The sequence below is a fragment of the Gambusia affinis genome, linkage group LG06, assembly GCF_019740435.1.
Source record: "Gambusia affinis linkage group LG06, SWU_Gaff_1.0, whole genome shotgun sequence".
Classification (NCBI taxonomy): domain Eukaryota; kingdom Metazoa; phylum Chordata; class Actinopteri; order Cyprinodontiformes; family Poeciliidae; genus Gambusia; species Gambusia affinis.
This window is the reverse complement of record NC_057873.1, coordinates 11,581,582-11,594,626: the sequence shown is the minus strand read 5'-3', so window position 1 is coordinate 11,594,626 and position 13,045 is coordinate 11,581,582. Positions and strand designations below refer to the sequence as shown.

The following is a 13,045-nucleotide window of genomic DNA, read 5'->3' as shown; positions in this document are numbered from 1 at the left end:
AAAACCTCAGGTCTGTTGCGTTTGGGGCAACTGGGGTTCCCCGCCACACCACTGGGTGTAAGATGGTAGCTGAGTGTGTTTGGAGCTGTGTGTGCGAGTGTGTACCTGGTAGAGGCGGATGATGTGGGGGTGCTTCAGCAACTTCATGATTTGCACCTCTCTGAAGATCTTTTTCAAGTTTTCGTCGTCCAGCTGGGTCTTATCCACAATTTTTATAGCCACCTGGAGAAACAGACAAGACAGAGGGACGAAGAGTGGGGAGGAATTTACCACACAGTACACCTACCTTATTCTGAAATGCTTTAGTTTAGTTCACATGCAAAAACTACATATTTTTTATAGTATAAGAATAATACAAACTATCTTTTAGGTTAGTGGTTGAGTGAAGCTGTATTCGTGTTATCAGGAGTTTGCAACCAGTGGCTCCAGGAAATCTTTTATTTTTATTTTTATCTGTAACAAATCTTTTTTAATTATAAAGGCAATAATACGTGTGTCGAGGAGTTCTTCGGTTTGGCTTTGTGGAGTATCTGCACAGATTAACTACAATGGAAGCACATAAATGGTACAAGGTTTTTAAAATACTAACAATTTAAATAAATTTTACTTTCAAACTAGGTGTTATATTTTTAAGTGGGCTACTTTTTATTTTCCACAGTTAAGGGGGAAAAAACTCACTTGGCTGATCTTGTTGGACAAAATAAGGACATTTTTTGATTATTCATTTTGCTGTAAAATTTTGTAAATAGAAATGAATTTTTAATTTTAGTTTACTACCAAAAGTAATTTTGGTACCTGTTTGTTTACATAATGTTTTCTGTGGCTCTAGACAAATTTCATTTGGTAGCAGCAGAGGCAGAAGTGGCTCTTTCAATTGAAAGGGTTGCTAACACCTGGTTTAGACCAAACTCCCCGAGTCATTATAGCTCATAAGTCCCCAGACAATAAGCAACCCACCTCTGGGTCTTACAGGTGCTTTTCATCATTCACCTTTTGGACTTTCCTCCAAATGTACCATTGATGGTTGTGGCTACATAGTATCAATTTTGGTCTCTCTATGAATTGCTTTTTTTTTTTTTTCAGTGCATCAGCTAGTCATTTCTGAGTTTTTCAGCATCCTGAACAACTTTTCTGGCAGCTGTGGCTGAAAGTTTATAAACCTACCTGACCTTGGCTTGGTTTCAGCATGATCCCTCTTTTTCCACTTCTTAATTCACGTTTCAAAACAACTGATTATCTTTTCCTCCACTGTAAACTTGAACTACTTTCTCTAGCAGATGCTTTGTGAATTTTTCTTGCTTTCCCTAGTGGTTCTTAAACAATAAGCATCAGTGTGGAATTGAATGGTACGTGCAGGGATCTGTCTGGGGACCTGGAAAGCAGACTTCTGACTCATACATACAACTAATTACAACCCAAAACCTCAAGGTTCTATAAACTTTTGGAAAGTTTATATATTATTCACCTTTTCTGAGGAAAAAAAAAACAAAAACCTGTCAAACATTTAGAGCAGCCAGGGTATATAAACTTATCAGCACCACTTTAGATTCATATCTAATAGTTTTGAAACATCATGCCAACACATCTCTGTTGCCTGTGTATTACAGCCCAGATTAAACAATCAGGAGAGGAGTGCGAGTTGTTCACAAACATGAAGCCGTGTTATGCATTAGCACAAGACCCGTTGCCTGCCACTGGTTGGGTGAACAAGAACTGAGGAGATAATTGTCCTAAGTGCAAAGGTTTTGTCTGCGTTCCAGCATTCGTAGGTTAGCCAGCCAATGGCACAACCTTTGACTGCGAACACAACTGTTGCATAACCGCTGAGGACTGGACAATAGCTCCAGCAGGGTGAAAGGTGATGTTGTGTGACAGGAGCTTTGCTCTGCCACTTAGGAATGGGTGGATGACTTTAATGACTTAATCAAGCAGGGATAATGGGAATGCCCCAAAACACAAGCTTCCGCCAAAAATAGACGGCCGAGGACAGAAAAACATGAAAAGCATTTAGTATTTACACACTTGCACACCCTCATCCCTTCCAGTTCTGCTTGGTGCCACACCAATGTCTCTATTTCCAAAAGAAAAAAGAAAACATGAAGAAGATGAGGCCATGTGGGGACCGTCAAGGCCAACTTCCCATGGAGACAGGAAGGGGAAGTGAGGAAGAGTGATCAGGGGGCTCCTGAGAGAGTGCAGAACAGAAACAGTGACATTACCCCGGCTCATTGTGTGAGTTTCCCTTCAAGGGTATTGTACAAATTGTGGAAAACATCTGCCCCAGTGGAGAGAATGTCTTCTGCACACGTAGCTTTGTCCAAACAACAATGTCTGGGTTTTGATCGGTTTGTTTCGCAGCAAAACTGGATCCTGTTCTGATTATCTGCTCAGAAAATGAACAGGAATGACAGAAAAATCAAAGATATGGTCAGACGTTTGCCTGCCTGTATCCTGGACATGAAAGTCACTAATTATGGGTTTTCAATGTGTTAATTAAATGCTACTCTCCAGGAAAAAATATTTTAACAATTTCAATCATTTTAAAACAAGAAATGACAAAAAAATGTTGTCCTCCATCTTCAGTATTCCACCCTCTTTATGTAATTCATCATGGTTACAGGAACCAAAACAAATCATTGGCATGATGCTACCAACATGCTTGATAACAATTACATTGTTCTTGTTTTAAAATCTACACCTTGACACCTCCAAAGGTACTTCTTGTCACTGTGGCACAAAAAAGGTATTTGGTTGTCTATTATTCATTCAAATTGCCAAATTCATTTAAACTATTTCCTTTCATCTGCAGGTGACAATTTGAGTCAGGTGCTCAAAACAAGGGCACAACTGAAAGGATAATGATCCCAAACACAAAAAACTAGTTTAGAAGACTTTCTACAGGAATTCCCTGATCCCTGATCTCCATCCTGACAAAATACAGACATTCTTTAAAAATGGGTCTGTCCCAGAAAATCAGCCAATTGAAAATAACTATGATTGAAAGAAGACATTGAAGTAAATAACAATAAAAAAGTCAAATTAGGGCTGGATGATATGGCTGAATAACAAGGCACAATATTACAGCTTCAAATCAGTCTGTCAATAACTATTGATTAGCTTTTTGTTTTAAATATCAAAAATACTTCCAAACTGCTGATGTAACCTTTCCTCTTTTATCCACAATTTCCTCTTTAACTGTTGAACTCAATTTCTCCTTTCACTCCACCTCAATCATTTTTATTTTTAAGCACTTATGGGGCACATTCACAAAATGTGAAACTGCTCCCATACTCAGATGTACTTTGTGTATTCTATGAAACGTGCAGACCTTGTGTGCACTGTGGACAGTTGACATTTTATAATCAAGCATACCGATTCCCTACATTTCTCATGACAAATTCCTTAATTTCCCACAATACGAAAGGTTACTAGCAAGTTTGAACTAGTTGGGCGCCTCGTCCAGTTTCTCCTCCATCAGGGCTGCAACTCCACACCTGTCGCTACTGCACAGAGTGGCAGTCACAATATGCATCTTAACCATTGGTTACACTGACTCTCAATATTATCAGTTCGGCGATCCATACAAAACTGCTTGATGCATTGTTCATTTCCTGTGATATGTCTGATGGACAGCACGGAGTACATGTGGACCTCCAAGGAGTGAAATATCCCAGAGTATGTAGGTGCGCATTCAACAAGTTGTTGCTAGGTAACCAAATTGAGTTAGTTAGTTAGTTGGTTGATCCCACCAGACTTACTTAGCTGGTCTGTGAGAGGTTGTGCAGCTGCAGTCTTTCCTCTACATACATCCCCAGAATGTCACGCGGTTCTGGATCCCAGTCCAGACAGAATGAGTCCAACATTTGTTCAGGATGCAGAAAAACCAAGAAATAGCTTTAGCCGACATATGGGGGGGAGAAAAGCAGCTATCCGTGTTTCTACTAGAAAATAATATTCAGACACGTGGACTAAACAAACACTCAAGCACGCATCTTCACACACATGCATGATGTGTTTCTTCTGAATGGTGTGAGACGTCATAAAAACACAAAAAATCCAAATCAGGTAAACCACAGTTGTATGTCTAGAGGGAAAAAACCTAAGGGGGGCCGTGACAACATATAGTGAGAGGAAAATGGAGTAATCCACAAACAGGTCTGTCCCGCGTAGCGAAGGAAGACTCTAGGACATCTGTTGTCTGTTCAGTTCTGAGTAAATAATATGCCATCACACTCTATCCAAATAACTAGTTGCCATGGCGATCTGATGCGCAGGACTGACTGTGACGTATGTTGTCTTTGCTGCTTGCCACAGAATAAAAGCTACCAGCAACTTTCAAGTTCATCTATTCACTATTTAAAGACAGCATTGAGCAAACGGTGGTGTGCAAACACTGCAACATATTGCTGGTACCAGCAGCAACCGTCCAACACGTTGGCTCATCTACAGAAGAGTTATTGATTGACAGCATGGGGAAGATAAAGTTAGAAAGAGAAGAAAACACTTCAACTTCCTCGCCTGTGAATAATCTCGGGGAACTGAGCAACTAAAGCATGTTTCACAGCTAAATTTTTGCAGCCTGATGCTATTGTGTGGAGGGCAGGATTTTAACATGATTTATGTTTTAAAGCTGAAGCATAATATTATTTCCTGCTGAAACAGCAATTCCTAAATTTTAAAGGTTGTCTGAAAGACAATAAGTTTCAGTTGTGGGGAGACTGATCATCCACAAAACACAAACATGACAGAAACCAGGTTGTAGTTTTGTATCCATAAAACTTAAGATGAGACATTGAATACCTGCTAGTACTCTCAGCAACAATTTAAGACAAAGTCTTAAACCATTTTTTTTAAATTGAAAGCCTCGCATTGGCTTTAAATATTCATAACAACTTCCGACCATCAGTGAGGTTCCAAATCATTTCATAGGTAAATCCTCTATTTGCAGAGACCTTAAACCTTAACCTTGGTTTTAAAAAATAAAATACATACATGTAATACAAGAGAGCCATTTCTACAGATGTCAGGCTTTAAATATGGAATTTGGAAAAGCAAAAACTGACAGGAAGAAAGAAAATAAGGGCACAAAAAATAGAGGGATGCAAAAACGGTAGGACACAAAAGTGAAGGGACAGAAAAAAAATAAATGTATAAGGAACAGAGAACAGGCATGAAACAGACAAGGAAAGAAGGAAACAAGAAAGTATGGATAAAAGTAACAAAAGGAACAGAGGACAAAGAAGAGAGGACACACAACGGAAAAAAGAAAGGCCAGAAAAAGTCAGAAGTGGGAAAAAAGAAGGACAAGGAGCAAGGGAGGGTAGGACATGAGAACAGAAGGAAGAAAATAAGGGTGCCAGGAAGGCCAGAAGGGGGGAAAATGACTGACAGAATAAATTATGAGCCCAAGGTCAGTCTGAATCCCAAAAGTTGAGTTTCAACTTTCAGCCATACAGTAAATGGCTGCATGCTGGTATTCAGATGGCCAGTACTAGATTCTATGACTGTAGTATTTCTTCTAGCTAGAATATGTGCATACTATCATGTTCATTAATTTATTATTTCCCACTCTGGGCTTGTTTGTTCAATATACCGTAGGAGGAAGTCCAGCCAGATCAGTTTTTGCTGACTAAGTTTTATAGACTCAATTAGTATACAAAAAAAATCATTTACATAATACCCACAATTACAAAGCAACATGCATTCTGTATTATAAGTTTAAATAACAAATATATGAAGTAAAATAGACTGCTGCTTGATTGCTTTACACATAGAGGAGTGTCTATTCTTAAGGAAGTACTCCTCATTTGTTGACAGATGATGATAAGTGGACTTGTAATACAAAAATTGGCAGTACCAGATAATAAAGCCCGTAATAAAATGTCAAAATTTATCATGTCCCCATTGGAGTTGTTCCTCTTTTTAGCAAAACATGGTGCATCTCTACTTGACACTGAAATATTGAGAGCTGTAGCTAAATAAGATTGGATCGTGTCCATGTCATGTTGTTATGAAGTCATTTGTATTGAAAAACCGCTAAGGTAGCCTGCAGATAGCTTACAACAGAAGACAAGCTGACCAACAACAGAATAGAGGCCAGTAGGGCTGGGATTACTGGGAGCTTGTCAGCAGCTTAGAAGAAGGTTAATGACACACAGCAGCACTTGCAAGTCCTTCTACAAGAACATAGTAAACAAATTGTGCTGTATCAACACACTCTGACGCATTTATCTCTGGATGAGACAATAATAACATTAGCTCTTCTTTTGTTTACAAAAACTACTTCTCTCTAATCTACAGCAGCTGCAAACTGGATCTAGTCTATGACCCATGACTTGCTTTTCTTCTCTAAGAAACTATTTACATAGTAAAGCTACTTTTTTCGAATAATGCAACACCTCTTGACTTCTCTAAATATTAGCAGTCTGTCCCTTGATAAATGTCTGTTGAATCAACTGCAGGAAGTTTAATTTATAGACTGTGTGAACCATCGTACCTGTCAAAGCCTCAGTAATATACGAGTCCGTCCTTTAGGTAAACAGTTTCTGGGCCACACATTCTATCTTGTTACTTCTTGTAACTGACGATTTAACATTCCCACTCGCCATTTGTCACTCGATGTCTTCTGACACATATCATTTGGACAATTCAACACTCTCAACTTCCTCCTGGAGAAAGTGTTGAAAAATGTGTGACCTTATCTTCATTTCAAGGGACTTTTTATATACGCAGCGAGTGTGTCAGAACTTCCTCTGGTCAAAAAACTTGAGTCTATTTCATTAGGATTTAATACTGATATTTTATCACTTAAGCAGAAAATGATAAAAATCTGAAAATGGTGGCATACATTTCTATTCCACCTCCTCTACTCTGAAATCCCCCTATCCAGCGCCAGAGTAACCAACTGCCTTCAGAGGTCACATGATGAGTAAACAAAGTCCACACAAGTGTAACTATATCTTACTGAAATCCATCTGTCAATGTAAACTGACAGACCGGTTGAGGAGTGCATTAGTCAGAGGTTTCATATTTACAGCATGGCCAGCTCATTCTGAAGGAGCAGAAGAACCTGTAAACAGGACAATTATCAGGTGTTTAATCAACAAAACTTGGATTTTATGAAGCAGTGGCAAACGGAGGGGCATTCTGTGGCGTAGCAGTACAGTAGATGCCCCATACATAGAGCCTATTGTCCTTGATGTGACCTTCCTCCGTTTGATACCCGACTTTGTTGATTGTCTTCCACCCTTCTCTCTAGTCACTGTCAATTATACAAAAAAAGTGGAAAGATAACCAAGACATTGTTGAAAAAAACGTTCTAGGAAGTCCCGTTTAAAAGTAAACACAAGGTACGTAGAGAATGTGGCAAAAATATGGAAAAAGTGCTCTGGTCAGATTAGACCTGAACTTTACCTATTAGCCCACATGATGGAAAACTACCACCACACATCACCTTTACCACATTATTCCCATGGTGAACTCAGACGATAACATCATCATGTAGTGGGGATGAGTTGGCAGCAACAGAGAAGTTGGTTAGAGTTGATGGGAAGAACCCTAGATACAACTGAAAATCTACAGCTAAACCTAAAAACTGATGTTCACAGATGTTCTCAATCCAAATTGCCTGGCTGAGGTATTATCCAAGGAACAACAGGCAGACATCTCAGTCTGTACATGTAGACACGTGCAGAATACGTCCATGTGTAACAGAGAAAGGCGGTTCTAAAATTCATTGAGGAGGAGCTGAACATAAATGCATGCTATGCGTTTTTGCTGCTTATTTGCAGAAAGTTTCCTTCACTTCACAATTATTTAATACTTCAATCACACAGAATCCCAACTAAGTACATTAAAGTTGTTGCAACATAACAAAACTGTTGAAAACATTCAGGAGGTATAAATACTTTGTCAAGACCCTGTATGAGCAACAAAGCCTTTGAGTCCTCTTTGGGACTTTGAAAATAGTCATCCATGACTCAACTTGTTACTCCGAGCGTGTAGAGTTTCTGCTGGGGAGCTGGAAAAGTGCATTTTGCACACTCATCTACGTTCACACACTGTGGTAAGGCGATATAATGGATGAGGTTAACCTTCATCGACATGAGACACAGATTACGACGCCCTGAGAAGGTGTAATGCTCAGGCTTGACCTGTACCGGCGAGTGATGGGGTTTGACTCATACACATGCTGACAAGCACCCTTCCCAGTTGTGACCCTCCACAGCAGGACCCTTAGCTGACTGTATGGGACTAAAACTGGGGCTTTCATGTGTGGAAAGTGTTTTTCTACACAACAAAAGATCAAGCAGGTGGTAAAGTCATGTCAGGTGAATACAAACAGCAAAAGAAAAATTGCACCATGGGAAGCACGAGGGTTGATGTGATCAATGAGTCAAAGTCCTTATAGGGATTCAGCTTGTGGGTTTCACATTGTGAGAATGACTCGGTTTGAGTGTTTCAAAGTGAAAGTAGAAGACAGGCCAATGTACTTTCAATAGACTGGACAACATACATTCTGATTTGCTAGTTTTGTTGCCCAACAGGCATAGCTGGTTACCAGAATAAAGCTGTACCAAGATTTTCAGGAAGTTGTGGTTTCCAAACCACTGAATCTGTTTCCATGGCTTAAAGTGTTCACAATGAGGTGCTGGAGGTTTCTAATACTGTATGGAGAATAAAGGTAATACTTTTCCCATGCCTACAAGGAAGAGAAGTACAGCCAAGAGAAGCAGCTTTGTCGTCCATTGCTTTGTTCATAAATGTCACTTGTGTATCACTTCAACTGGTGTACCAGAAACACCTGAATACAAAGGTTCCAGCCAGAACAAATAATTTGATTAATTGTGTTAAAATTTTTAATATGTTAAAATCTATCTAATTACTTAATCAAAATTAACATGTTGAAGTTCCAGCTGTAGAAATAAAGCATAATAAACTATATGTGGTGTTTGACCAAACAGAATAGAGAGTTACATGCGTTTTCATAGGGGGCCTCAAATGTTTCTGGATTTCAGCTACTCTTGGGCTGGTGTGGTTCCTAACTCCCATGAATACCAAAGGGTTTAATGCATTGTCAAGCACTGTGAAAACATTACAGAGCTCAATTTTATCCTGCATTTCTGTATTTATTTAGCATTTTGAAGTTTTCCACATCCATGTCTCCAGGATATCTGCATTGGTTGACAAAACCTTGAAGTTTCTACTAAGGAGATCTATTCAGGCCACTTCTTTTATGAATAATTTGTGTTACATAATGTTCTACAAGAGAGAGAAAAATATGCTGCCTCATTACTACATTGTCTTCAATCTCCACCAGTGACTTTTGTTATGCTGAGATCTGGATTTTAAGTCTTTTCGTCTTCCAGTCTGTTCCACATTTGCTTCTGCTTAAGGCTATTATCCTGCTGTATTAAGCAATTTTGGTCAAGGTTCAGTTTGATCTATTGATCTGTCGAACCTCACTGCAGTACATTTAATGTATCTTAATTCCTATAACAGCAGAAAGAGTAGACTAAGTGAGTCTAATTCCTCTGCAGGTCTTCTGTTGCACACCTGCCGTATATTTCATTTCTTTGACATGCAATCTGTTGTACACTTGGGGTTACCCTGTGAGGCAGATGAATCCTCACAAGATCAAGATCAGAGAGCTGAGGCACAGCAATCAGCATGCTGGCTCTGAGGAGCTAGCTCTCTCTATACAGACATTCAACAATGGAGGCTAGATAATAAAAAAAAAAAATACTCATGTGGGCGCTTAAACCATCACTTATATCAGAGAGGGGGCCTTTCTTTATTAAAAGGAGGCATTGTTAGATTATTTCAAACATGTCATAAAATCAATACACCAAACAATGTTCTATTGAATAAGTATAACTATATTCAATAGCAATTATATATGCTTTGTACACAGAATATATACTTAGGTTATTCCTTAGATAAACAAAAGAGTTACTGACATTAGTTGGTTTAATTTAGTCAGCCTGCTTGTAGCTAAATAAGTTAGTATGAGTCACTGATTTTTTTTTGTGACTTAAAATAAACTTGTAGCAGCTGTCTTTAGGCCAGCTGACCTACAGTGCACAGAGATAAATGGGGGAGGGCTGATCCTGAATTGTTGCTTAATGCTCCATAACAATGGAGGACACTACAGCATCTCATTAATGACTTTTAACAGTAGGATGAGTATGATGCACAATGTTTCAGTATAAAAGCATGACTTTTTAACCCCTTGTATCAATAACAGGCCTCTGCCTAGTTCACTATTTAAAAAATGTAAATACTACTTGAGGGATTTCTCCTTTTATCTTCACTGAGTTAGTACTGTAATAACACTGATTGCCCGTGTATTTTTTCTCATGATTAAGAAAACAAGTGAGGCGTGAATGTTTTTTTTCTACAAATCAGTACAACACACACGTGCATGTAACTGCTGACATGGGTTCTATCATCTTGACAAAGCCTACTAAACTCATGTCAGAAACTGAGACACTTCTGTCTTCTTCTGATGCCGAGGGACTGCAGAAACTGAGATGCAGCGGACAAGGACAAGGCGATATGTCAAGCAGAAACCCAACATTTGTCATATTACTCACTCAAATGAAATCGCGTTTGGCCATGTGCAAGTAAGCGTGTGTCTTTGAGAACCAGAGAAGAGCTGCTGTTTATGAGCCTCCTGTGAGTGTGTCAGAGAGAGGGAGTGATGTTATTACTCAGTGTGCTCTGCCTGTTACCCACTGCTTACCATCCTGTCTGTCCTCTTCCTCTTGCCTTTCCCTTTCTCGCCTAAAACACTTAGGAGGAAGAGGGAAAATACAGGAAGCGTAAGGGAGAACAACAAGGGGAAAGGTCTACCTTCCCTATCACCACACGGGTCAGGACGTGTCAAACAGTCCCACTGACCACACACAAGTCCGAGCAGCCGCTTTGATCAGCAAGGTAGAAAAACAGATGATAGAAAAACGAGCTCAGCCAATGGCAAGCAACTTCCATTCAAAATTGTTGGCTAAAGTCAATCACACCCACTATCACGACTGAAACCATGGCAACCGCAAAGACTTCAATGGAGAGACATTTCTCCGACAAAGAGCCTTGACAACACACATTTCACCTTTAAATCCAAGAAGCTCTGGATGAGTTTCAGCCAATGTAAACTGACTTTAACCTGCCAGAAGGCTCCTTATGGAATCAAATACACATTTACAAACACTGAGCAGTCGGCTGCATTAATTTTTACAGAGCATGTTCCTTTACTTAGAAGATTAAGCCATATTATTTATTGCAAAGGGAAATCTGAGACGTTTTGGTTCCATCAGAGAATATAAGCACTGACCCTTTACCTAGAGTCCAGCCAAGACAATATATCTGCAAAGGTCAGAGCTGCAACAAATGGAGATTAAAGGTTTTGTGGGATCTGATGTAATCAACTCTGAATAAAAAAAAAAGCCAGGAGGCGGCATTAGAAAGAAAATGCTAATATTATATCAATTAATGTGACATCTTAATAATAATAAGAGTGAAACAAATCCAGCCTTCTCATCTTTATCTCAAATCCGCCATTACAGCAAGTGACACTACATTCACTTCAATTTTAAATTAGGAATTGTTAATGATGACTCTCTTTCTTTCCATTGACATCACCTCCAATTAAGTTCATAAACATTTCCATTTGAATAGAATAGAATTACTTTATTCATCCCAGCAGGGAAATTACTTCGCAGTTGCATAGAGACAAGACACAGTAACAACTACCACAGAGTAGTAGTTGTAAATAAAATATAAAATATAAAATGCTATAAATTGTAAAATTGTAAAGTGCTGTAAAATATAAAATGCAACTTAAGAGCAGTCCTTGCAGAGATTCAAAAATGCAAATATATATATGTAAATATATGTACAGCAAGTGTGCCACAGTGCAGTTGTGCAAAATTGGGCTGATTAGTGCAGAACAATGATTTAGCTTTAGGAAAAATATGACAGATAATCTGTAATAAAATGACAGGATCATAAGTTATATTCTGATTAGAAAGACAAAATTATTCTTTCAGAGCTTCAAAGGGAATCATAAGTCAAAGCAATCAGTTACTTTCAAAAGCTGATTAGTGATCAACCAATTTGAATGGTTGATGCTGATATATATGTGATATAAAGCATGTGTGCCTCCAGGATTAGAAATTGGAAAAAACTCTGGGATGCACCGTTTATGGAAGAAAACTAGGAATAGGCCAGTAGGAGATTTTAATTGTATATTTATGCAAAATTGTAAAAAAGGATCCAATCACTGGGTCTTAAACAGAAACACAATGTTCTCTCCAACTGCTGCTAAAGCAACAAAACATATTTCTTATTACAGTGTTAGATTTATTCATTAGTATTTTAATTTTGTCTTCTCATCAGCTCAAAGGCAGCATACAGCAACAGGTGGGGGAGGGAGAACACAGCACTACTGGTAAAACCTCTGGTAAAACTACTGTCATCCCAGTATATTCATGGGGAATCCAGTTCACTTAAGAAATTTTGCTGGCAGAAACAAAATCCATGTTAAAATTTATCTATTTTAGTTTCAATGCTAGATAAGAAAAAGAAAAAAAAACAAAAATCTTGATATTTATAGAATCAATATGTAACCATTGGAAATGACAGCAGCCGTATCATCAGCACTGTAAACACATCGGCTTCTCAGCTTTTCAACCTACAGGATTTTCTAAGCCGGTTCAAAACGTGACTTCACCACAAGCCTGTGGCTTAAAAAAAACTCCCCCAAAAATCCAGACTCATTATCTATACATTGGTGAACTGCATTGTCATTTTAATATTTACCCACTGTTAATCTAAGCTCCATTTTCTGTTTGCATTATTACAAAAACAATCCTAACACATGCCCTCTGATACACATTTAGAAACTGTTTTAAAAAAGTGAAAATATCTTAAAGCTCAATATTTCTTTGTCTTCAGAAGTGCAATCCACTTTTTGACCTGTTCAAACTGCTCAAACTCCACAATCATTTAGATCTCTGCTAAAAACTCATCGCTTTTCTCTGACCTC

The 13,045-nt window shown here is 38.6% G+C and overlaps 1 protein-coding gene across 3 annotated transcripts in view; it reads right to left on the bottom strand.

Annotated features, from left to right (window-relative positions):
• sik3 (SIK family kinase 3) overlaps window positions 1–13,045 on the bottom strand; it is a 47,860-nt gene that overhangs the window by 30,429 nt on the left and 4,386 nt on the right. For all 3 annotated transcript variants that reach the window (XM_044118869.1, XM_044118871.1, XM_044118870.1), the window contains exon 2: window positions 106–222. In XM_044118869.1, coding sequence (XP_043974804.1) covers window positions 106–222 — 117 coding nt within the window. The remainder of the gene's footprint in view (window positions 1–105; window positions 223–13,045) is intronic.